Source organism: Centrocercus urophasianus, unplaced genomic scaffold, assembly GCF_019232065.1.
Source record: "Centrocercus urophasianus isolate 14NV4802_14NV808 unplaced genomic scaffold, USGS_Curo_1.0 seq_11, whole genome shotgun sequence".
Lineage (NCBI taxonomy): Eukaryota > Metazoa > Chordata > Aves > Galliformes > Phasianidae > Centrocercus > Centrocercus urophasianus.
Genome location: NW_024884253.1, coordinates 61980385 through 62006655, shown reverse-complemented (window position 1 = coordinate 62006655; position 26271 = coordinate 61980385). Strand labels below are relative to the sequence as shown.

The window sequence follows — 26271 nt, the reverse complement described above, 5'->3', positions numbered from 1 at the left end:
TGCTCTCTTTAAACCCAATAAAGGTTGCTTGTGGAGAAATGGGGCTGAAATATCTGTCTCTGACTGGGAGCAGTGGAGCTGTGAGGTTCCAAGACATGAGTTTCACAAGATGTGCTTCAACAGCCACTTTGTGCAGGTAATAGGCCTGATGTGTGTGAGACCCAGTGCAGATAAGTACCAAAGGCTTTAAGAGGTTGACTATACAGTCAGAAGAAAGAACTGGGCTCGCTGCAGGTGTGGGTCACCTGAGCTGTACGAGACATCTGTCTTAGGAGGAGAATCATGCCCTGGACCTCACTTAGCCCAGGCTCCCTCTCCGTTTTCTGCGAAGGCAACCTGCTGGGACTGAGGTGAATTCTGCTCTTCAAACATTGCACAAAACCAAGCAGGCAGCTATCATCTTCCTAACCACACTTTCTGTTCCCTTTCTCAAACAAGAGGTGAGCAACTTCTACTGACTCGTGCCCTGTGGACGCCAGGACAGCTCTGGGACATCCATCTCCTGAGACCTACTACTTGGGCCCCAGAAAGCAAGAAGAGTCGCAGAGTAATACGTAGCAATAGCACTGATGAACATGTGACTGCCCAGAAGCAAAACTAGAGAGGACCTGTGAAACATTTGAATTCTTCCTGGGACCAGATTTTCTGAAGATGATATAAAATAGTTGTAATATTTGTGAGCTTTCTAGTCTAAATTGGACACCATCTCAACATTTTGCTTCTGAAGATTGCAAATCAAAAGCCATCACATATATTTAGGCAAAATCTAATTCCAGCTTCTATTGAAGCACTAATTTCCATGTGACATATATCTGCTGTTAAACACAGTACAAGTTTCTGCAAACAGCAGTAGGACACTCGGCAAACTCTATACTTCACTGGAATCTATTTCAAGGAATTCAGCTTCTTTCCCATTCAATAATACTACCAAAGCTTTTCCCCCTAAACTGACAGAATTAGATTAATGAGAAAAAAAACCTCATATGTCGGAAGGACCATGGGAATGAAATCAGCCTACTGAGTTACTGCAGAAACTTGAAGGGATCCAGGGACAAAAGGCTATGAGAAGGAGCTCTGCTTTCCCACCCTCTTTGAAGGTGATGCAACATGATGCTAATCCAGGAGAATTTTTTTCTAGCTTCAGTTCAAGGGATCAAGAAGCACACCTGAAGGCATGAAGGATATGTTTAAACAAAGAAGATGAGAACAGATTCAAAACCTCAGACTTAAAAAAACAGGCAAACAAAAAAATTGCGTAAGGCAAAAAGGAGATGAGTGCAGTAACTGCAACAGCAAAACTGTGCAGAATAATGAACTCGCTACGAAATTGCTGCCAGCACCCACAGATTACCAGTTAATGCTGCATTTCCACTATCTAATCCTGCCTATCAGTGGGGGCACCCTCCGGATGGTTGTTTTCAAATATTTGGTTCTCTTTCAATCTTGTTTTCTCTCTGAATGTGGTTACACCGTAATGCGAGTTTTTCCAATGGGCTGGTGAGCCAAGAGTGCTGATGCACTGTACCTCTGCTTTGTGATACTCTCACATTTGCAGCAGGTATCCCCAGAGCTCTGCTGGCTGGCTTCACTACTTCTGGCTTTGTGTCTGGCTTCAGGCTTTCCAACAGTTCAGCCATTGCAGATGGAGGTGTGCTGAGATCCTGGTGGGCTAACATCCCTCCATCCCTCAGGTCTGTAGCTGTTTGCTTTGATGATAGTGAGACATACTAGTCTTGCTAGTAAAAGAATGCCAGATGTAAACTGCAAAAGCTCTATATTAAATTCAGAAAATCACACTCTTCAGATCAAGGTTGTTCTTGCTGAAAAAGGCGAAGAGAAGTAGATATACAAGATATCCAAGTGTTAGCACTGAGGCTCTTTATAATTACAATTTAAGATAATACATACGCTCATTTTCAGTACTCCTACATGAAACAGAAAAAGAAAGGACCACATTAGTTGTTTTCATTCAAAACACATTAACAGAGAACAAAGTTTTCACTACTTCTTGTCCTCATTTCTTTCTCCATAGTTTACCTCTTAGGATCACCCTATAGCAAAGAAGTTGTGAAATCCAGACAATTTCTTTTAATAAGGGAGGATAAATAGTGAATAATTCAGGAGAATAGAGGAAATGGACGTTTCCTTTGGCCATGGAAATCCTCATTTAGGTTGGCTCCTGTGAAAAAGGCAAAGCTGTACATGTCCCCTTGTCACTGCTGGTCAACTTATGCAATTCCTTATTTTCATCTGAAAGAAACGACCATTAGCATAAACTGGTGCTTCTTCATCCTTACTTCTGAAAATTATTTTCACAGGGAACAATAACCCAGAAAGGTATAATAACAAGAGGAAGAAAACAGTGTTGTCTATTAGTCAGTGCATGTACCACTGACTACTGTTTTTCTCAGAAAACAATAATTAAGTATAAATAGATAAGATAACTCTAATCTGTGCTGGAAATGACAGGTTAAAAGTCAGTTGGCACAGAGTACGAAATACACAGGAAATCACTAGTATGATTTTATACATATGAAGAAAAAAAGAGATAAAAAGAAAAGGTAAAAAAAGAAAAAAGCTTCATTAAAACATCATAAAACTGATCATTTACAGTGTAGGAGGTTGCTCAGAGTTAGTTGGAGTGCCCAATTACACAGTGTTTCTTGGGTGAGTAAGCTTCCAGACTTCTTTTCAATGTGCTGACCAGAGGATATGTGTAAGCTTCACTCTGTTTAGTAAATACCTCAGGGTAGATGAATTCCAAGTGACAGCCACATAGTTTCATGCAGCAAAATGGTGACTTGTCATCACTGTCATGTTAGCATCACACAAAACATCAACAAAGAAAGGGCTATGTTGCTGACAAGTGCCTGTGACACCTTCATGACACGGAGTGGTGTTTCTCTTCTTCCCAGGTACAAGTTTCAGAAGTGTGACTCCTCCTATATTTACTTTTGAATTTCATTATTTAATTTGTGTTACACTCATTTTCACAAGCACAGCTCCTTCAAACATGCCACAAAGCAAGCTGGCCCTGTTAGCTCTTTCTACTTTAAGACCTCATGCAGAATGATCTGGCCACCTGAACAAAGACCCTCCACAGGCAACTTCCAGAGGCAATCTTTAGTTAGATCCTTAACCTTACAAGACAAATTTTAGCTCTAATAACACTGAGCTTTACACTTAAGGAAGGAGATAGAAATGCACCCACACATCTTCATCATGGGCTAGGCAGCCAGACATCTCTGCTCAGATCAGCAAATAAAATGTCCCCTCTCAGCCAGCAATAGGACAGGCCATCATCTGCTTAATCTTCTCATGAAGACCCGCACACACTTTTGATTTGTCATCAAAAATCAAGTAAGGTTTGTCTCTTTGTTCAGCCGGATATTTGTTACAATTAGATGAAAGGAAGTGACTCGTCAGGTACAGATTAGCTTAGAGAGTGAGAGCCAGAAACTGTTTTAAAAGCTGCATAGGATAAGTATTCCAAGAATATGATTTTCTTAGAAATAGATTTGCTGAATTTAATCAGTCCGCACTCATTACATTCATTACATATAGATGCCGCTTCATCCTGCACACAAGACTCTTCAGCTTTCTCGTCTATGTGTGGCGTGCTTTACATCTCAGCACTTTGAAGTAGTGCATCCATTGATGTCCTCGCAGCTAGCCATCGACCTGTGATTTAAGAATTCTTTTATGTTTCCAGATGCTCTCTGCAGCAGGGAATGCCATCCGGCTTGTCATCCGCTCTGCTGCTGATTTCTTTGGCATCTATTCTATGCTTGCCAAGAATATGGAGATTTGATCAAAGATGCAAATAAAAATACAGTCTAGGCTGAACTGCTTTTTGTTCGCTCAGGTAACTTAGAAGTAAAAGTTCAGTCTGCTGTAAAATAGAAAAGGTTGTTCTAGAATGTGTCCAAGACTATTAAGTAGATGTGACTGTTTAAAAGAGAATTTTTTAATATTTCAGTTGACATTAAGTTTCAAAAGGTGAACTACTTATTAACCCAACTTTTTAACTTAACTAACAAAATAATTCCCATTCAGTTTCTTAGATCTGTCATACTGGTTTGATGGAAAGTTCTTTTGACTCAACAAAAAAATATAAGCAATGCTTCAATTTACCAAATAAAATTCAGCACTTCATGGCCTATGAAATAGAGGTAATAATGCCTACATGTGAATACTGGTATTTTACTTGTTAAACACCCAGATCTTATAAATCTACACTGATGCCATGATTTAGAATCTTCTGGGAAAAGAATTCAAATTTGCTTATTAACTTCAGAAGGCTATCTTCTTGCCTTTGAAGTGTCTGCCTCACAAAGAAATGACAAATGTAACTCTGAAGAACTTGAAATGCATTGTCTTCAAGAAGCTTTCTTGCAACATGCTAATCAGCTTAAAAAATGTCCTTTTAGTGCTGCAAATGTTGCACAGAATTTGAAACAGAAATTTTCCATTATTTTGGAATCTATGGATCTATGATGCCTTGAGCAACACATTTTGCTACTTTGCAATAATACAGGACAAATTTCCTCTCTGAAAGAGCGGTGAGGCAGTGGCGCAGGCTGCCCAGAGAAGTGGTGGAGTCACCATCCCAGGAGATGCTCAAGAACCGTGTGGATGTGGCACTGAGAGACGTCGTTTGTGGACGTAGCGAGGGTGGGTTGGTGGTTGGAGTGGATGATCTCAGAGGTCTTTTCCAATCTGAATGATTCTGCGATTCTAACACAATTGGTTTTTCATGATTAAGTAAAAATGCCTTTATCTTCATTATTTTTGCTGCCAGACAAATAAAATGGCTAGGATTTTGCTCTAAATTGTTATAACGTTTTTTCAGAGTTACCAGGTGTTAAAAATTTGACTTTAGTTTCAAGACAGGTATATAAAATTTGTCTGCTTTTTGCACAGCACATTGGCTGATTTAAGCATGAAGTGTAAGCACTCATTTCAAAACCAGCAAGAAATCTAGCCAAGGATGAGTATAGCATGAGGCTTTACCACAACATGATGCAGACAGATATTTTAGTCTGTTTGTAAGTACAACAAAAATAGACTACAAGGGGAAGAAAACTCAGGCAACTACTTATAACAGCAGAGGGGTTTGGGTTTTGTGTTTTAAGGTGGAGCATTAGCAGTACAAAAGGAATGACTTCAAGCGGCACCTTGAGGAAGTTCAGATGGGATATTAGGGAAAAATATATTCGAAAGAGTGGTCAGGTGCTGGAACAGCCTGCCCAGGAAAATGGTTGAGTCACCATCCCTGGAGGTGTTCAAGAAATATTTAGATGCTTTACTAAGGGACATGGCAGGGAGACACTTGTGGTGGGTAGACAGTTGGACTGGATGATCTTGGAAGTCTTTTCCAATCTTGATGATTCTATGATTCCATAATACTCAAAAAAAAAAAAAAACAACCAAAAAACAACAAAAAAAAACAACCAACAACCAAACAAACAAAACCACACAATGCTCAAGTCAGAAAATTATTAAATCCTGAATTCTGACCAAAATAATGCATGAACTGACAGAAGTTTAATTATTCCCACTTTGATAAATTGAACATTCTTGTTCTTACAATGACAATGCTGGCTATCAATCATTTGCAGATTTTTTTTTTGGTGCACGTGTGGTGTTTCGTTTTGTTATTGTTTGATTGATTTGTTTTTTTAATTCAATCCTTTACGTTTTGCATTACAACTTTTTTGAAATGCCCTTAAGTACAAGGCACAATCTGTAAATGAGTGAGAAAACAGAAGTGGAATGTTGGTCCACCCGTGTTCAGTAAATGAATGAGAAGAAGTAATCAGCAGGAAATTTGACCCTGTTCTTATTTAACATTTATTATATGCCTTGAGAAAAGGGGATCGTTTTCCATGTTCACTGCTGGAGGTAAGTACCAGCAATTACCACGAGTACACAGCCTGAGTCCTGTACTATGCAGCAATGGCTTTAGGAAGAAGGCTGAACTAGAATTAAGTATTGTGCATTTCTGTTTCAGAGCCCACATATTCTGTTCAGTGTTTTATTTCAAGGTAACATTTGTTCCATTAATAGTTTCTACAGAGAATTACACCAGACAAATAAATAATAGGGAATATGGCTCATAGGCTGTATTTGAACAAAGATCCAATAATAATAATAATAATAATTAATTGGATGCCTTGGATATTTTAACTCAGTAGTCAGGAGTCCCTAAGCATATAATACCATTCAGCAGCTAATGATGCAAGCTGATGGCACTCTGTAAGTGCATGCCAGCTTCATATTCAGGACACGTCTGCATTAACATCTTAATCCAGATCAGGAAGGCTTGCTGGTGACCCTTCCAGATCCTATTCTTCAGTCTGGCCTAAGAGAATGTGAATTGCATCCAGCTCCAGCCACAAATATGCTCTTTTTCCACAAACAAAAAAAACCATGAGACAGAGAGTGTGAATGTTCTGCAGATGGACTGCTGTGCACTGATGAATTGCTAATGTAGATGAGACGTCAGAATGCTCAGCACTGCTGCTTCAGTACAGTGTTGTGTTTCTGTATTTTGGAGGGGAGGGGGTCGGGGGTGGTCAAGCATGCTGTATCGAAGAGAATATATTCCCTATATATGCTGTGGAGTAACAAGCCATGGTTTGGAGAGAAAGAAGAGACAGAAGAATAATTGAAATAATTCCATGTTCTGGAAGCAGCTGGGTGCAGAAGCTGGATACTTTTCATCTCACTGGGCTCCAATTTCTTACAATTTTATCTTTTTCTATATATTAAGAATTTCAGTACTTTATCATTATTAAAAATAGTTTCAAATATATTTTTCTTTTTCCAAATGAGACTATTTTGCCTCTAACTAAAAATGAGGTCAACTTTTCATTTAAATCTGTGCTTAAACTCCCACTCTTTTGTGATATCAGAATGCCTTACGTGACTGAATTCCATTTTCCAGAAACCTCTGTTCTTAAGCTGTTGCCAAACTAGCACTACTGTTTCAGATATGGCCTAGCACAGGTTTCATAACAAAACTATATATTACAATTCATTTCAGCAGCTGCTACCTAAAAATCCTTCAGCCTGTTAAGAGCTGTTATCTTCCAGGAAAAGGCAGCAAAAAATTAACCTGTACATCTGAATCTGTGGTAAATGCCTGAGGAACCTCACCTTTGCTCCTGTTAGCTAGTTCTCATACAATAAGTAATATGTAGCTCCACATGCATAAATCTTTGTGCATTTGCAGAGTCAAAAGAATATAAATTTCTTTATAGTAGTGCCAGGCTCTTCCCCTTCCAAGACACTGCTGAACATGCGGAAGAACAAATATCTCCTGCCTTTCCTTTCCTCACCTGATGCCCTGCAAACACCTGCAGTATCTGGGCTTCTCCCAGGGTCAAAAGTGGGACAACTCATCCAATTGTAACAAAGGTTTCTCTCCCAAGCCTGAGTGTCATTATGTCACTGTCATTATGTCACTGACATGAATGTGCACAAGTCTTGGAGAACATGGAAATCACCCGCTTTGCCAACACTGGAAACATTTACTCTTTTTAATTTATGTGGGTTGCACCATTTTTAATATGGTAGATTACTTTTTTAATCCCAGTACTGTTGTCACCCTACAAAGTTTAATGCTATGATGCATTTCTTTAGGATATGCAAATATCAGTATGCACAGTTATCTCTTATACAACCATAGAATCTTAGAAGTTTGAGTTGGAAGGGACCTTTAAAGATCATCTAGTGCAACTTCCCTGCAACAAACAAGGCCACCTACAGCAGATCAGGGTGCTCAGAATAATGTCCAGCCTGACCTTGAGCATCACCAGGGATGGGCATCCAGCACCTCTCTGGGCAACCTGTGCCAGTGCCTCATTACCCTTATTGTAAAAGAACTTTTTCCTCATACCTAGTCTAAAACCAGTTAAAAAAATCTTCTCGGTACAGAAATTTCTACCTAAGGTTTGGGGCATTTTCATGGGGCAACTTTGGTGAAGCAGGCTTTGCACTTGACCCCATTACAGTAATCAGTCTGTGAGCATTCTGATTTTATTGGACATTCCTAGTATCTGTGCAGCTTCTCCCTGTGCTACCCAGCAGGCAGGTTAATGCTTCCAATGGAAGGAAACCTTCCTGTGACTTGACAGCAAGCTGGACACGAGCCAGCAATGTGCCCTTGCTTCCTAGAAAGCCATGGGTATGTGCCCCCTTCCTGGAGACATTCAAGATCAAGGGCTGGATGAAGCTCTGATCACTCTGATCTGCTGTAGGTGTCCTTGTTCATTGCAGGCAATTTGGACCAGATGACTTTTAATGGTCCCTTCCAGCTCAAACAATTCTGTGATTCTATGACTTCAGCTTGGTCACCGGGAAAGAGGTGTGGGAGAGATCTGTCAGGGAGCAAGGATCAGAGGGATGTGCTCAGGACTAAGGCAAGCAATGCTGAACTGAACAATTCAGGCAAAGGCCACCTAAGAGAAACCAGGGCATGTCTTACATTGTCCTAAAATGAGAAACTAGAGTATGTTTTATGTCATCTTACCAAGAGCAGGTGAAGCTTGCTGTCATGAATACGAGGCACAGTGCACAGAGGACCAGGGCCAGGAGAGCCTGACTCAGTCCCCAGTCAGCAGGGCTGAAAGTGCTGGGACTGACCTGTCATGGCAACCACCTCACTTGGGCGATGATGAGCTCTGGAAACAGTTTCCTAATTTGTGGGCAGCCACCTCGCTGTGTCAGGCTATTAAGGAGAGAGGCGTCTTCTCCAAGAATGACCACCATCCTTCTTTCCTTGTTAGTGTCAGCAGCTCCTTTTTCCGCCTTTGTGTTGGCACAGAGAAAAAAAAGTCTGTGTAAGACTGCTGTATATACTGGAGGGTAAAGAGAAAATTAGTATATTAACAACAAATTAAACAACTTCCTAAAGGTCATGTTAAAACATGCTTCCTGACATGACTTCAATTAGTAAATGGAGACTCAGATTCTTTTGGAAATTTTCCCATGTCTAAGAACCTCATCTTAACCCTCAGCTTGACTAGTTCTCAAAAAATCAAATTACAAACCATTAAGATGTTTGCCAACAGCATTCATGAAGCACATGTTGCTTCAGATTCTTGCTAAGAAATATCCAATCAAAATGCCCTGTGACTCAGTTATTCTTGAATTGGTCTAATTTTGCCTGTGAAAATTATGAAGAAACTTGCCAACTGCTCATACGCCTCAACAGATGCAATTTTAACCATCTCAGTCCTCTTTTCGGAGAGCACTCTAAGTGCAGAAAGTCATTTCTTCTCATTTTTATATTTTTCATTTTGGCTGGGTTTGAAGGAAATGTGTCACTTATAAATGAGTTTATTATAGCCTTGTGTTGAGTTCATATGGGGAGCATCACTGATATAAATTAAATTCCATCATTATTTTAAATTGTAGTCTTAACCAAGGAGTTACAAGCTAAATACACAATTATCTACTCATAATAACATGACTCTGACCAAAAGGCAGTGAGGACACCAAGATGCTGAGTGAGCCATCAGGCCAAGTAACAACAAAAATCCTGTGTACAGTCATTTTCCCAGACAGCTTCCTCAAAGCCTGAAGAACACCATTTACATCAGAAGAGCTTTTTACAAAGCATGTCCAGGCTGGGCTACCACGATAGTTTGCCATTTGGTGGGATTTCTCCTCCTTTTCACAGCTCTAGTGATACTTGGCAGCCTTGGCTTTGCTCTGAATATCACACAGCCCTTCTGATATCAGCTCCAGTCTATGATCCCAGCCTTATCCTGTATATGATATGATAAGTGTGTGACTGCGGTACTGCCCTGACTATTGGCTTTAAGATAAGTAATGCTTTGTGTCCTGGGGAATGTGGCTGGATTTTTATGATACTGTATTTTAGGAGATCTGTGTTGGTTCTGCATTGGGAACCAGGAATCAGAATGCAAACAGCCAAAAGCACTTGGTACTTACCAGGCATACTGAAGGATGGGTTCTGCTTAGAAAAACCTCATGAAATGAGAGTTATTCACTCAAAGAAAAGAAGAATGATAGCAACAAGATGTAGGTCATGCGCTGAAGAGAAGATTAGAGATGGTCTGTTTGCTAATGTCATCCAGCCAAGCAGCCATTCTCTCCCTTTGCATTACAAAATATACAAAATACATTTAGTTTTTGCTATCAGTATGAATGCTGTTTAAGATTATGTATAGACAGAATTTGCAAAGGATGGCTTTTCCAGAGGCACAGGATTTGTTACCTTGTCTTCATTACATGTAGAAGTATGATACACAGTTATCAATATATACTGCAGTGTAGCATAGGTTAGACATCCAACACATTTGTTATTGTGGTAGGTGAAGAAATTCTTCATTCTAAGCCCCCATTTTATCAGCATTATGAGACATTTCTAATTTGTGAGAAGTGTCATACCTATACACACAAATAATGTTCTTAAAATACAGCTCATGAAAAAAAATGGAAATGGACTCAGTTTATGAAGAACAGCTTGCCACACCACCATACATTTAATGAAGGAGAAGCAAAACCTGGGCTCAGATTTTACAGATGCTATGCCTTAACTACTGCTTAGTTTGCGCAATGCAAGTCAGATGATTAAAACAAGAGCCCACGCTCTCACAGGTGCATTGCCCACTGAAAGAAGAAGAAGGGGAAGAACCTGCCTCCCCATTTCATTTTACCTGCTTCCCATCAAGCAGAATTTACCTATGCAAGCGTTTATACATGTAACAAGGGGATCGCATAGCCTCCGTGCACTAAGATATCTGTGTGAGACATCCTGCCTCATGGGTCTGCCCCATCCCAGGGGAATAGCCTGCAGCAAAGGAAGCAGAAGCGTGTTTGGTTTGCATGACATACTCCTTTACAACTAGGAGGCCAAAAATAATTTCCTTGGGGTCTTTCCATTCCAATTTCCATTTCCATTTCCGACTTGAAGATGCTGAAAATACAAATACAAGAAATATAGATATTCAGGCACAACTCACAGATCCACTTCCAAATAATGTGAATGAGAGAGGAAATAAAAAGTGCCTACAAAGCGACGGTGGGGATGATTATGTATGTATCCAAATTACCAGTATCAAAAACAAGGAAAGAAAAGGATAGCCTAAACCTGAGTAAAGCTCAGCTGCAGTGCACAGCAACCACAGCTTATTTCACAGACAAATCTATGAGGAAATATAGCCTCTTTTCAAATACTCTAGCTGGCGTGTTGTTAGTAGCCATTGTTGCCTTCATTGCTTATTCAGCACAGCATCAATAATATATTTTTTTTCCTTCAGCAGTTACACACATATCACCAAAAGATTTCCTGGCATTTACAAGGATACTTTGAGACACTGTGATCTTGAAAGAGAAGGCATATATACACCCGCCTATCAATCATGGGCACCTTTTAATTAGGGTGAAAGAAATGCCTGCTGTGTTAAGCAAGACACTCAGAGGTTGGTTATCCCTCTGTCACTATATAAAACCAAAGCCACCTTGCGTCAGAGCATGTTGCAGGGATGAGAAGGACTTGGTACTACAGTATATCTCACCTCATACTAAGGGAAGGCATTAGCCAATTGTTCATCAGTCACATTAAAGAGCTAAGAGAAAGAGGGCAGTGATCCTGAGCATTCTGCACCAGTTTAAAGAGATGTATTAAATGAACACATAGAGAATATGGAATTGTACATAGCAGGTAACAGAGAGGGCTGATTATCTGTGGAGACCTCCCAGAAAGATGTGCTGTGCAGTTGTGCTGGGGAGGAAAGAAATGGCTCGTTGGGGCACTGGATCATGCCTGGCCTGTCCCGACCTGTAAGAGTGCCTGCCAGACTTCTTTTTTCCTCCTTCAGTAGTAAAACTGGAGAAAAAAAAAAGAAAAAAAAAAAAAGTAAGTTTTTTGGATGAGATCAAGACAGATTTCTTGTCAAAAACGAGAGACTTCAATCACATTTAGAGGTAGTGACTGAAATTATATTCTCAAGCATTTCTTTGTTGACATAACACGTTTGCCTTTTCATTATCAGTCAAACTCAACCTCATGATTCAGTAAAATCTGGAGGACTCAGATTCATCCACTTCCCCTTCTGTTTTAGAGGACATTTTTATTTGAGGACAAGCAAATTTCTCAGAGGTATAACTGTAATGCTAAGAGAAGGAAATGAAGAAAGGTCTCCTCTTTCCTTCACCAAATTGTGCAAGAACCACTTCATTACTAAGGGCAGGCACTGGGTTTCCTGGCACAAGGAAAAGGTCACTGGGGAAAAGAAAGGTGGGAAGTTCAAGAGCAGGAAGAGATGCTGTCAGGAAAACAATCATGCAATGCCACGTGGCAGCAGGAGGAAATGACTGAGGAGGCATCTCATCAGATTGGTGAGATAAGAAACATTTGAGGTGACTAGACCAAGATGTCAGCAAGAGTGCACAGAGTCCCAGGCATCCCTCTGCTAGAAAGCAAGTCCTGAGTCAGAGGGAGGTCAGGTCGTCCAAGCAATGATCTGCAGGCTGGGGAGGCTGATTTGAAGACAACAGAGATAGTGTGGGTAGGCTAGACAATAGCTAGGACAAGAGTATTTGAAGGGTGGAAAGGCAAAGAAAGGACAAATCACAGAACAGTTTGAGTTGGAAGGGACTTTTAGGATCATCCAGTTCCAACCCCCCTGCTAGACCAGGTTGCTCAAAGCCCCATCCAGCTTGGCCTTGAATGCCACCAGGGAAGGAGTATCCACAGCCTCACTAGGCAACCTGTTCCAGTGTCTTACCACCCTCACAGTAAAGAACTTCTTCTTGATATGTACTCTAAATTTGCTCTCTTCCAGTTTAAAACCATTTCCCCTCATCCCATCAATGCTTGCCCTTATGAAAAAAGTCCCTTCTCAACTTTCCCACAGGTCTTCCTCACGTACTTACAAATCATGTAAGGCAGAACAAACAGCACAGCTAAGAGCATTGCGGGTACTTACAATGCTTAAAGATTTTGTAGACAAAATGAAAGTCCACAGTCTGAGACTCTTGCAGTCTAGTCAGAGACATGACAGCGCACTAGACGTGAACAAGGAGTGGGAGGCTGAGGGATGTAATAATAAGTAATGAGCTGCAACAGGGACAGCACAAACTTAAATTGAACAATACATGTATAGGTTGTTAGAGTCTGGTTTTGGGATGGAGTTAATTTTCTTCATAGAAGCTGGTATGGGGTCATGTTTTGAATTCAGGAGGAAAATTAAAAAAAAAAAAACAACAAAAACACACATTTTAACTGTTGATGAGCAGTGCTGCGTAGAACTGAGGATGTTACTGCTTCTTCTACTGCCTTGCCAGCAATGGAGGACACAAAGAGTTGGACGGGGACAGCACCAGGACAGCTGGCCTAAACTGTCCAAAGAGATGTTCCATACCATCACGTGGCAACGTGCTGAACAACAAAACTGGGACAGCAGGCTGGGGATGGGTGCTGCCACTGCTCAGAGACTGGCTGAGCATCAGTCAGCAGGTGGTGAGCAATCACTCATTTTGTATGTTATTTTCCTTCCCTTTCTGTCCTATTAAACTGTATTTCAGCCCACGACTCTCTCCCCCATTGCACTGGAGGGAGTGACCAAACAGCTGCTCTGCCTGCTGAGTTAAACCAAAACAAGGTTACGGAAGAATCTCCCAAGAGAACAGACAAAAAATTTCCACTTCTGAACACCTGAACAGAACGCTATGTACAGCTGGGAGATGAATGAGGGGGTGTCTCCCTAGAGGAGTTCATAAACTGTTTCATGTAGATGAAGAAACACAGCCTGAGTCTCAGCAAGGGCTGTGCAGAACAGATGCAAATGTCTGAGCGCTGGTCACAATAAGTCTGCGCAGACATCATTTAATGTGTTCACAGAAAAAGCAGAATGACAACTGCCGTCATATAAAAACCTCATTAGAGTGGTGATACATTGCTAGACAGGAGTTTTCATAATTACCAAGAGCCTTTTTAAAGTTCTATTTCTGCTGTATGAAGCATAGGCCTGGGAACGTACTCTAATTTCTAGATAGAGATACGGGGTTGATGCTTTGCTGTCTTGCTTCCTAGTAAATCATTTGATACCATTAAGTCTGTAATGCAACTCTATGTCCCAGCACTACCATCGCGCTTGCTTTATAGCAATTCAAAAGACAATACAGAACTCAAAGTAGCTGATATCTATTACATTCTTATCTAAGATGAAAATATCGAAGCAAACTAAATATCAGACATCTCAGTGATTTTAAACCAGGAAGTCCACTGGAGTCATCACTAATTATACAAGAATTAGATCCAGATCAGTTCTCTGGGCAAAGTTATTGATTTCCTCATCGTATTTTAGATTCCACACTTTCACTCCTCACTGGCCACAATGACAGTCATGATCAGCATTAATACACAGAAAAGCTGGGGCAGAAAAAGGGACTTTCCTCACACCCAGCACAGTAAAATCCCACTGGCATTAAAGTGAATTGCAGTAAGGAAGTTTCCAAAATATACCTTCTATCAACAAACTTTCATTATTGTACCTTCCAGCATAATCTGCCAATAAATACATTTCTCATGGACTTGATATATGAGCCACATTTTCTTTTCTCTACAGCAATTTGCTCAGGATTCTAGGAACTGATATTCCAGAAATGACCAAATGGTCCAACACTACATAAGGATACCTTATAGGACTTGAATATATTTGCTTTGGAAAAGATAAGATAAATAGAATAGATAAAGCTTGCCATCTAGAGGAACTATTCAGAAATCCACTTTTTTTTTGTATCTACTTATTCTGTTTAATGTATTTTGGTACTGATTGTAATTAGTCAACCCACTGAAGAGATTTCAAGAAGCTGACTACGAGATCCAGCTTCAGTTTGCTCTTTGTGCTGTTCAGCTTCCACCTTTTTTCCCCACCCTGCAAAAGGACTCCTGCTCCATCTTGCCCCTATAAACATTCTACTGCAATGTCCTGCTCCCATCACTCTCTGTACAGTGAAAAGAACAGACAGCAGTGGTGGGACTCCTACCTGGCATTCTGGTGAAGGGTTATCCAGAGGATGGACAAGGTGCTAAGCCCAAAGATCTCCTTCATCCTGAGTTGTTCTGTGGTCCCACGGAGACTTTGGGGATGCTTCCTAGGGAAGAAATTCCAGCAGCATCTCTTCTGTAAGCTTACCGTTCCAAATACCAACCATGAAAGTTTGGGGCTCAATTCCATTGCTTCAAGGGGCTTAAATATAAATCTCTCCTGATTTGAAGAAAATCCCTATTCTTTCTCTGTGGAAAGAAAAACCTTTACAGAATGCCAAAAAACAGGAAAGTCCTCCCTCATTCACCTGTGGATAAATTAACTGTTAAGTCCTGTCACCTGTTTACATCTTTTTATGTCAAGCAGGAGATTTAAAAACCAAACAAATAATAAGAAAACAACATATAGGCAGCTTTTAGAGCCAGGTATGAAACATGATAGATCCTAGGCCTAGTGGAGTTTATACATCTTAGCCAAGATCCCAAGGTATGAGCTCTGAGCAACCTATCCTTTGAAGCAAGTTGCTTGGAAAACTGGGCTGTGAGGTGCCAGGCGCACTCCCTGTGGGGCTGCCACTTTCTCTCACCAGCCTTAGCATCCTTCTCACTTCCCAGAAGGGCTGCAAGCAGGCTGAGCTGCAGCTGTCAGCTAAGAAGACTGACAAACCTCCACATGAGATTGAGAAGGGCAGAGGCCAGCAAAGAAGAGCCACAGATAAAACAGCATGTTATGGGGTAATTACTTCAATCTGTAGCATAGGAGCAGGAAAGAGATCTAGGCTACAGGGTACTGGAGCAGCCTGAAAAATGCAGTTAATGAAGCAAGAGTAAGATGATACACTTCTGGTAACTTGTAATAAGATGAGAGGTATTGGTCTCAAGGTGCACCAGGAGAAGTTCAATTTGGATATTAGGAAAAAATTCTTCTCCAAAAGAGTGTTCAAGCATTGGAAACAGGGAAGCAGTTGAGTTGCTGTCCCTGGAGGTGTTCAAGAAATGTGGAGTTGTGGCACTGAGGAGCATGGTTTAGTGGGTGTGGTGGTGATGGGTTGATGGTCGGACTTGATCTCTTCCAACTGTAATGATTCTATGATTTTATGATTTTATGAATTGGAAGCTCTCATTTGTGATGAAAGTGACACAGCAGCTGTAGTAGCAGTGTCTACAGGACAGAGTGGAAGAAAAGTGATCATGGTGAGCAGGCATGAATGCACCCAGGTAGCAAGGCCACAGGAAGCTGGGGCTACTGACCTTCAGGTAAAAGAAAGCTGCCCTGGCTGTGTGCAATGCAGTCAAGGCTGCTGTGCCACTTACCCTTATCAAACATGCCAAGCAATTCCCAGGTACTTTCTCTTGCATCAGAAAGGATTAGGTAAGCAGAAACATGGCATAGTGATGCAATTATTTGGCTCAACACAGTGCTAGGCACAACATCATTGACAGTGTGTGTTAAAACGCCTCAGTTTGAGACCTTAGCCTCTGCCTCAAGCACAGATGCTTCAAAGAGATTATGAGAAGAATGAGTACCGCTCTTGTTTCACTAGATGGAAAGTAGTATCTCTTTCCAGCTTCAGACCCAGCAGGCTAAACCACTAAACAGAATTTCACATGAATTTCAGCGGGTAGGACTTAGTCCAATTAAGTAAATAGCACTGTCCTACTTCTTTTGAAATCAAAAACAGTTTTGCCATTTATAGGAATCAAAAATTGTTCATTATGCTTTTGCTTTTTGATGGGCACACTGATTTCAGAGGGGTCACGTTTCTAAGGAGGACAAAAAGATGCAGTCAATAAGAGGTGAACGTGACAATATGAGCTGCTATCTGTGAGATCATCAGTTCAGGGATTCTTCTGAGTTCATTTTTAGGGATCAGTGTCACTAACACTCTAAAGCCAATTTTTAACATTGTGATGGTGTTCCTCAGGACCTATGTTTAGCTTCTCAATTACCCCTCCTTTGGGCTGGGAAGTTGGCAACAATTAGATGAGTCGTCTCCAGCTCAGTGCTGGCCTGAAATGTCACCTACCCTTCTGTACCCTATTGTTTCATCATACTGCACTCCTCCTATGAGACTTGTTTATCTTTCCTTCAAGTTTCATACTATTTCCTGCTTCACTGAGATTTATGATGAAAGAAAGTGTAATGCTTCTAATTGATCCTCTTCAGGTGACATTATCTTCTGCAAGAGCATCAATCAGTGGTTGTAAACATATGTTTGACAAGAGTTTTCCTTTTTATATGCCACCTTGGAAATTTTAAGAACAGCTGAAGCTCTGCTGTTAAAGGATGAGCAATACAAGAATGAGAAGTAACAAGTACAGGGAGGATGGCAATGGAAATCTCTCAGATCTCTGACGATGTGGTGGTGATTATAAGATCCAGTTGATCAGACTAGCAAAACCTCTTCATTGAGAGCTGCCCTTTGCATGCTAGCTTACACGTGTCTAAGCCTCTGGGCACCATGTTGTTCAGGCAATCTTCAGCAGCCTGTGAGCATGACCATGTCGACATGTGGAAGACAGAAAAGACAGAAGTTCCCATTTTCAGCTATTTAAGAAAAGAGCCAAAAAAAAAAAAAAAAAAAAAAAAAAATAGCAATCATGAGTCCTTGGCTTGCATCAGCTATTTGGCAGATACAAAAACAGAGAATAGCTCTGAAGTTAGACTAAGTGTGGCCTCAGTGACCATTCTTGTGCAGAAGCAGAGTGACCATTTTGGCCCTTAAATCGAAGTTCTGCTGCTCTCTAGCCCAGGTGTAAAATGATGGTGGCTATCACACACAGGGGTGTATGTCTTGAAGAACAACTCTCCCTAGGTTCAGACACATTAAGAGGCCACTGCCACCATCCCACCTTGAGCGTGTAGAGCTGGCTCAGGCACCTCTTGTCCCATCACCTGATCTGCTGGATTAGAGCTCTGGACCATGGATCTAGCTCATCTCATCTCCCATCTTGTCACACTGGCAGCTATGACCTGCCCCCAGCTCTGCTCAGTTGGCTCAGACCATTGGGGCTGATGGCCTATCAGCAAGAACATGGCCTGTGATATGGTCACCACAGCTTCTGGCTTGGCTCCCCTCATGATACATCCTGACATAAGAGCTGAATAATAAGCCAGATGCATCTACAGCTTAAAAGCCAGAATAATACTTTTTGGTCCCATCATCTGGTTGGATGAGTACCTGTCAGGAGTTATGTGAACACAATTGTTGATCTAGGGCTCAGGGCTGACTCGATAACTTCTCAAGGACTCCCCTCTCTCCATTTTGTTATTTTTCTTCTAATGTATTCAGCTCACATTCATTCTGAAGATCAATCGTGTTTCACCATAAATATTGAATTATTGGGAATCTTCCAAGTTATCTGCCAGAGGACCTAGCTTGTGAAGGTCCTCACAAGTTCAGCTAGGAATATGCATCTGAGGAAGAAGAGCCTGTAAAAGCTAGAAATGCTAAATGGCTTATTTACATTCCTTAAAAGTTGCAAAACACTCGACTTAAACAAAAAAACAAAAATAAAAACCTGTGGAAATTATTTTTTGGCTTTGCAGCCTCAGCAGACAAAGGTTTTTGGCTCTACAACCTCTTCTCAAAAAAAACTCCATCCTACTGATTCTAATTCTTCATCACCTTGAAATCTATGTAGGTTATTCATTACACGAGCATGGGGATTTCAGAAGGCTACTGAGGGAGGATTCTCTGCTCCCATGAGATTACGGTTTTCATACATGGGTTGCACTATGACAAGCAAATATGCACTGTGCAGAGAAGAATAAAATGAGATTGCTCAACCGTTCAGATGTTAATTCATTCTCATAATTGCCTGACAATCTCATTGACCTGTTCTTACTGATTCATACCTTTTTCATTGTATGTGCTAAAGAGAGAAATAGAAGAATACAGTTGTCAGTAGCTGTCAATTTCCTTGAATGGCAGTGAAAAAGCTGATGAACTCCTTTTGGATGCAGTTAATTTAGTAAACTAGGAATTGGTACCTAATTTGCCTAAACTCTCAGAAGTACTTGGGTTGCATGGGGATTTGGTTGTCGTACTGTTTAATCAACTCAGATTTTATTAAGTGCTCAGCTCATACTTCTGGAAAATCACATTTGTTACATAACCAAAACTGGGCATACTGAAATGGAGATGCTTCAATCACATTCAGCTTTCTGAATATTGAGAAGATCCATTTAGACTATACTAAGGGAAACAAACATGATTACTTCCAGACTTCTAGAGGAAACTGGAGTTTAATTCTTCTCCTGACTTCATTAGGCCCAAGACTTCAACCAGATTCTAGTTTTGTGAAGAATGCATTACAAAACAATCAAACAAAACAAGAGCAAAAACCCTTTGCCTTGTTTGAGTAAAAAATGGAATCAACCAGCAAGTCAGTGGTAACAGGTTCATACTCTGAACTCAGTGTCAATACGACATTTCCTTTAAAATTAACTTCAGAGCCAGTGTTTGAGGAGCAGAAGTGGATGTGTTGCAGCCAGGTCTCTACATCCATTCATGTAACACTATAACATTTCGATGCCACTTGCTGGGAAATAGCACCTGCATGAGCTGTTCAGCCCTTCTCACTCATTCAGCACTAGAACAAGGGGAAAACAGTCAGTGCTATTACTCGGGAGGTGATTTGTTGGGTTGACTGGTGTCAACATTCCTGCATTCAGCAAAAGGTATTTGAAATCACTGATCATTCTTTTGACTGGGTGGTTTGAGGACACAATTGCCTCAAGGTGTGGGATAGAAAGAAGACCAAACTAGAGTCTCCCGAAAGGAATACAGCAAAAGGGTAAGGGGTAATGGTCAGAAATCAAATTTCTGAAAAAATCTAGAAAAAATATCTTTACCAGGAGGGAGGAAAAGTAAAGGAAGAGGTTGCCCAGAGAAGTTGTTGGAAAGCCAGCCCTGAGCACACAGATCGAGCCCTGAAGCTAGAGTATCCTTCAAACAAAACTTCATATTCCTTCTAGACTCAGTTTTGATCTTCTTGCCTGTAGAGAATGCTGTAGACAGCAAAAAAGCATTCTGTTATTTCACTGCCTTCCAACACCTGCTGTCTGATATCACTTTCTTGTTTTATCTCTACCTGTTTCTCGTGGCATAAAGCTCCTTGTCAGAGACCTTGGAAGGTAACTGCACGCACAAAGGAAGATTTCCTAATATGGACATTTTCTGAGAGATGCGTGTGCTAAGGGAATTGCTTTCCAGTAACATTCCTCTCCACAGATAACATAATGACTGACTGTACACAGCCCCTCTAATTCTGCATTTTTGCATGTTTGAGGTCTGCTTCTGCCTGCACAGAAAGCGGCCATTTTCTTGCCCTAGTGTGGGTCTGATGCAAAAGGTGGGGGTGATCCCGTGATCCCTCAGAAAAAGTGTCTGCTCTTTTCTGAGGTGACTTTCCAGGACTAAAATTAAAGTGTTTTAGAAAGTTCAGTTTCTTCTGCTTGAAAATATGTACATGAGTGATGTACATGAGTGTTACCAAGCCACGCCTCATTCTTGCAGCTTAGTTCTTTTTTCTGATTTGCTAGGCATAGTAATTACTGAGGAACACTACAGGTTTTTACAGGTACTGACTGATAGATAAACCAACTCCGATGAGAGCTTTTTCTTTTCAACTGTTTTAAATCATTACACTGAGCTTTATCAAGTCGAACACAAAAATTGTGTGTTCTTGTTCCTGCAAACAGAATAAAGACAAACATGTGGTGCCAGGCAAATTCAATTCCATTTCAGTATCAAAGGATTTGCTAAAATAAATGTTATGAATGTGGCACCAAATACAAAGGATCTGAGGATTAGTCCACAGCATTTGGATAAACCAGTGAAATTACAACATCTGATATACAGCCCACAGGCAGTTAATGATGAATACCTCAGAGATTTCTTCATTTATGGAAGTGAGTGGAGTCCAGCAGTGCAGCATCTTCAGTCTTCTACGTTTGGTTTGGGAAATAGTAACTTGTGCATTTTCAGCAGCTTTATTTAAGCTCTCCCTAATAAGCAGCAGAAAACAACATTAGGTCATGGCTGGCTTTTCAAACACAGTCTTATGAGAAACACAGCCCTTTCAGAAACTGAAGGCTGATTTCACTTCTGGACTAAAGAGCCACCCCTGCATTGCAAATCCCAGCCAGAGTACTTTAATCTAGACGGGGCACTTACCTCTGAAAAGCAGCAGATAGCATGAGGCAGCTCAAATATGGAATATATAGGTTATCTAGTATGAGTTGATGTTGATGTCCAGGTCCATGCTGAACAGTTTTGGTTGCATGCCTGGAATAGATAGGCTCACAGCAGAAACTGGGATTAACATAGAAATGCACCTAATTGTAGGCTGTGTGTGTGCCAAGCAAAGTAAGTGGCTCTACTTTTGAGATCAGTGTCATTTCAGATTTGCCATGAAGCAGCTCTATTAAGATTATACTATCAACCTTCACCAATTCATGTATCTGTCTATTAATTAGCTAGCAAACAGTAACTCAGAAAAGACACACCAGTGACAAAATCAGAGCAGCATACCAGCCACCTCTTATGTGTTTTCTAAACAAAATCCCCCAAGTTCTCATGTTGTGTCATAATTTCCGGTCATCAGAGAAACTCTTGAGCAATTCTTGGTGGCAAGTGTCTGTGTTTGCTTTGAGTGACTCACTCCCATTGCAGGACACCTGCCCTTCTGCAATGAGAGTGACCCACAGCTCCCATCACACTGAGCTGATGTGAAAGGAACAGAGGAATCTTAAGTGGCACCTTGCTTAAGAGGCTACTCTCTTCCGACGACTTGCTCTGGGGTGTTCCCATCTCTTCTTAGGAAGTCCCGTGTTGCACACTGGGGTGTTGGCATGAGGAAGGACATCTGCCTGTGGAGCCCACTAGCTCACATGCCCAGGAGGAATGCCTGGCTTTCTTCTCCCTTCTCCTGAGTCCATGTTTGTTGAGGTGGCTCCTCATTGGCTGTATAATCACGGAGACAGGGACACACATCTTTCAGCTCCACGAGAGCCACCCACATACTGGGCTACAGTCACATTCACCCAGTGAGCCCAGCAATGCCTCCACACAGAGTTGAGCATCTCATGAGCTCAAAGGGAAAGAATGCAAGCACCAACGGTCACATGCCAAGCACTAGCAGTATTTTATTGGTCTAATTTCCAAGAAAGTTGGGAGACAGTCTGAAGAAGAAATGCAGAGCATAATCTCCATAATTTATGAATGATAATCAATAATCTTCACTTTTGATTTGTACACAATTTTGACAGAAGGCTGACCAAAATTTTTGGCCGTATTTTGAAGGATGCTATTGAAAATGTATAAATCATAATATGCCTGAATTATCACATTCATATCACTGAACACAATTCAGAAGCTTCTCCTAAGAATGCTGATTTCTGTCCTATGATTCCAGCCTCCTGGCTATTATGAGAACTTGTAATAATCACCATTCTTGCCTTGAGATCGGAGGAGTTAAGTCCCACAGAACATGGAATGTGTCTGAATAATTTGTTGCAAGGAAATACAAGCTTCAAATATGTAGAGGACTTTCTACATATAGCACTCTAGAAATACTGTATTCAGTGCATTTCTCACCCACAGAAAGTAAATATGTATCTGCAATTAGTCTGAAGATTTAATTTTGCAGCAACAAGTTTTAGAGTCTGCATTCATACGAAACTGTATTTTTTTCCATATAGTCTCAGCACTGAGCAGTGACTCCTTTACAGAACATGTAATATTCCTGTATAATATGCACAGTGTTTTCAAGTGTTTATGCTCTTCTCACTTGTGCAGTACTTTGGTTAGTATGACGCTACAATTTTCCTTTCTTTGAATTTTTTTTTCACATTAGGGGAGGGATGTTTTTTCTGCAAAACCTCCAGTGCATGCCATTTAAATATGACTCCTCCTGCTTTAAGATTTTCCACGAAGTATTCACATTGAGAAGAATTTGTCTTCATTGATGGAAAGACTGGTGGTGATGTTCCACTTAACAGAAGGGAAATATTATGTTATTCTTCGCTGAGATGAAAGATTCCTTATGCCTCTTCCATCAATCAGAAGCATTTTGACATTTCCCATCACCACAGCACAAAGATGTTCATTCTGGGAAATGCACAACATATACTAATGAGAATGTTCAGACATCAGAGGAAAGATTTTTTTTCTCTGTAAAATGTCAGAGTTATTCTTGACCTAATATTACTGGGCCACAAAGAGGAAAAAGTGTAATTGCTTGTAAATAATAAGTCAGAAGGACCAAGCATGACATTTTAAAAGTTCAAATCTTTTCATCCTCAGTTATCATACTTTGCATTAAGGCTATTTACAGACAGTATTTGTCATATCACAGTGTACCAAGCTGGCTTATTTTGTAGTAAATGCAATGACAAGTAAAACAGAGCTCACTGAGGTTTGCTTTCCATTTCCTCTTCTAACTTCTGTGCCATTCTAAACAAATGAGGTGGTGGTGAGGTGAAGAGGACAGAGAAAAGCACCAGGGATCACCTGAAGGTCAATATACAGCAGGTCTCCTGGTATTAAATTTGCCAGAGTCACACTGGATTTCTATCCAACAAAACAAAGTTCTGCATAACAGAAGGGCAAAGTGTGAAACAGTTAAGAGATTCAGATACCAGGAAACTGCTTTTCAAGGTTCCAAAAAGCCAACTCGTTACAACATCAGATAATTGACTATTAGACAGATAAAACCCCTGGTTTTCAAAGCAGACATCAAGGAGCATGGCTTGGGCTCTGAAGCAAAAGGCACAACTCTCAAAACTGATCCTCAGTTTACATACATATAAAACACTTCTCTTTTCCATGTATTTTATGGCGGGTTGTAAGAAACAGATAGCGTCTCATTTCCATTACAAAGCTCTGCCGGGAAACTAATAACAGTCTGTTCCAGCTGAAGTGAGTAAAACCTGTTCTTCAAAAGAACTGAAAAAAAAGTGAGAAATAAAAGAAAAAAGGCTGCCTACTTTCAGAATTCTGATTCACGCACTGAGCAATGCACTTCCCTTTTCTCACTGTATGGTGCTCTGAGATGATCGCTCCCTTTTCAGAACGATTGTTTGACCAAATCCATCACAAAGACGCCTTCTCCCCTCTAGGGCTGCACCCGTACAACTCAAGGATTGCCTCAGCCAGAAGCACTTTCACACAGTTGGAGCCAAAACCGCCTCAAGGAACACCTAAATCATTCTGGATGAAAGTCCAGACAGTGCTTTTAATGGAGCCCAAATTTCCCTTCCCAATTGGCAATAAAGTGGCCAATCTGGGAGAATTTCCTTTTCTAGGAGGACTTCCTGAAAGCATGACACTGCCATGTGTCTGGTTGGACACGTGCTGGGGGTCATAAAACACCCGGCCTCAGTATGTTTAATCTTGCATTACACCGACTTCCTATGTTTTCTTTTTCTTTCATTATTTATTTATCTATTTATTTATTTATTTAATGCGTGGCTTTATTTTTTTACTTATTTTCTCCACAACTGACGTATCAGATGAAGTCCCAGTAAAGAACTCAGAAAACGTCTACGAAGGCTATTATCAAATTCTAAGGAACTAGCACCAGGAGTAAGCATAAAGAATACTTTGACTGAACCACAGAATCACAGAATGGCCAACGTAGGATCATGAATCTCCAACCCCCCTGCCACGTGCAGGGCCAACAACCTCCCCATTTAATACTAGATCAGGTTGCCCAGGGCCCCATCGAATCTGGCCTTGAACACCTCTAGGGGCAGGGCAAAAGGGGCAGATCTATTCAGGATGGAATGGCGTTTTGACTTCCATGAGTTCCCTCAAGTTGATATTCCAACATTTTGGCTATTTGAGATTGCTGATCATAAACAAAGTTTGTAGAGAAATGCCCGCATGAGTTGAGAAATTTGTAATTAAAAAAAAGGTGCCAACATCTACAAATACATAAGGAAGCAAGTGTGTGGAAAGTCATCATCTAAAATGGATCAGGTGTAAAAGTGTCAAATGGGAATGAGAAAAAGATGTTCAGATCAAGTGGATGAAATTGCTTCATTAAGGCATTCCAAGACACCTTTTATCAGGTGGTCTCAGACTGTATATACATCATTGTGAAAAGCTGAAAGGACTGCTGCTGTCTCACTGTTCTTCTGCTATCCCCCCACCCACACCGTTCACAAAACACAGCCTGTGTCCTCTCTCCCAAATGTGGTTTTAACAAAGCAGCATAAGGAAGTAGTAGGGTATTTTTGTGTTTACTTTCCTTCATTGAGATGTGGGTTTCTGACAACACTGTTGGACTTGTTTTGGGAGTCATCCACTATTAAGACTTGATCAAGCCTGTTGTATCCTGAAGCAATTGAGCAAAACAAAGTTATGGCTGCTGTAACCTAATCGCAAGCAAAAACATGTAGGTGAGGTGTAATTATCAAGAGTACCGCCATCTGATAATGTTTGCTGCAAGCAGAAATTAAGACTGAAAACAGAAGCAAATGTGCAATTTTTCTTTCTTTTCAAATTACTGCCTAGTGACTTGTTTTTTAAGTTGCACCTCTTCTCCGCCAGGAAATCTATCCTGAACATTTTTCTTCACTGAATGTCGGGTGTTGAATTTCTGTATTCTCCTTCAATATTGGAAGTACTTCAGATCCAACTGATAAAATACCTGGAAGGGATGAGCGCAAGGGCTGGTTCATCAGGTATATGCCAAAGTTTGTCTGAAAAAAGCAAAACATTAATTGAGATGCAACTCATGCTAAAGTAATCTGATCAATAGAGGATCTCACAAACCAGATATGTTTAGAAAAATAATATTGCTTCAATAGCAAGGACGTATGTGTGATCTTAATATTAATAAGATTATTTTAATTAATTAACTATAATAGACTGGTAAACAAGAGCTAATGCCATGCTACTCAAGAAGAGTATCTTCAGTAAGTGGATAAATAGCATAGTATTTCATCATGGGTTCCATAGTACTGTGTATGTAATTCACGCTCAATTAATGACTCTTCTGGCTCCCTGACAAATGTAGTTAATCCATTTTCACAAATAATGGCTAGGTTGCACCCAGAAGATACGTATGTTCAAGCAGTGAGGAAAACTCTTGCATTTCCTACAGTGAATTATTCACTTTATAACAGAACTTTGTCTAACCTTGATGAATTTCCCTTCATTTGTTTTCATCAATATTTTAGTATATTTTACAGAAAATATTCCAAAAGTTTGTTTTATCAGGACTGCCAC

At 40.6% G+C, this 26271-nt stretch overlaps 2 protein-coding genes across 5 annotated transcripts in view; both read right to left on the bottom strand.

The window, feature by feature from the left end:
* Nucleotides 1-22098, bottom strand: part of PTPN3 (protein tyrosine phosphatase non-receptor type 3) — a 177912-nt gene extending 155814 nt beyond the window's left edge. The window contains exons 1-6 of one of the 4 annotated variants that reach the window (XM_042839823.1): nucleotides 21211-22098; nucleotides 20921-21041; nucleotides 15028-15277; nucleotides 12966-13069; nucleotides 9964-11863; nucleotides 8650-8814 (exon numbers count right to left, since the gene is read on the bottom strand). In XM_042839823.1, the coding sequence (XP_042695757.1) occupies nucleotides 8650-8656 (7 nt within the window). In that variant the 5' untranslated portion in view covers nucleotides 8657-8814; nucleotides 9964-11863; nucleotides 12966-13069; ... (1 more) ...; nucleotides 20921-21041; nucleotides 21211-22098. Of the gene's footprint in view, nucleotides 1-8649; nucleotides 11864-12965; nucleotides 13070-15027; nucleotides 15278-20920; nucleotides 21042-21210 lie in introns of all 4 variants that reach the window. The other 3 variants (XM_042839820.1, XM_042839821.1, XM_042839822.1) reach the window with 3 other exon arrangements.
* A 58-nt stretch (nucleotides 22099-22156) lies between these two features.
* The window catches only part of MOCOS (molybdenum cofactor sulfurase), a 210083-nt gene continuing 205968 nt past the window's right edge, over nucleotides 22157-26271 (bottom strand). The window contains exon 15 of the mRNA XM_042839828.1: nucleotides 22157-25742. Within this exon, the coding sequence (XP_042695762.1) occupies nucleotides 25596-25742 (147 nt within the window). The 3' untranslated portion in view covers nucleotides 22157-25595. The remainder of the gene's footprint in view (nucleotides 25743-26271) is intronic.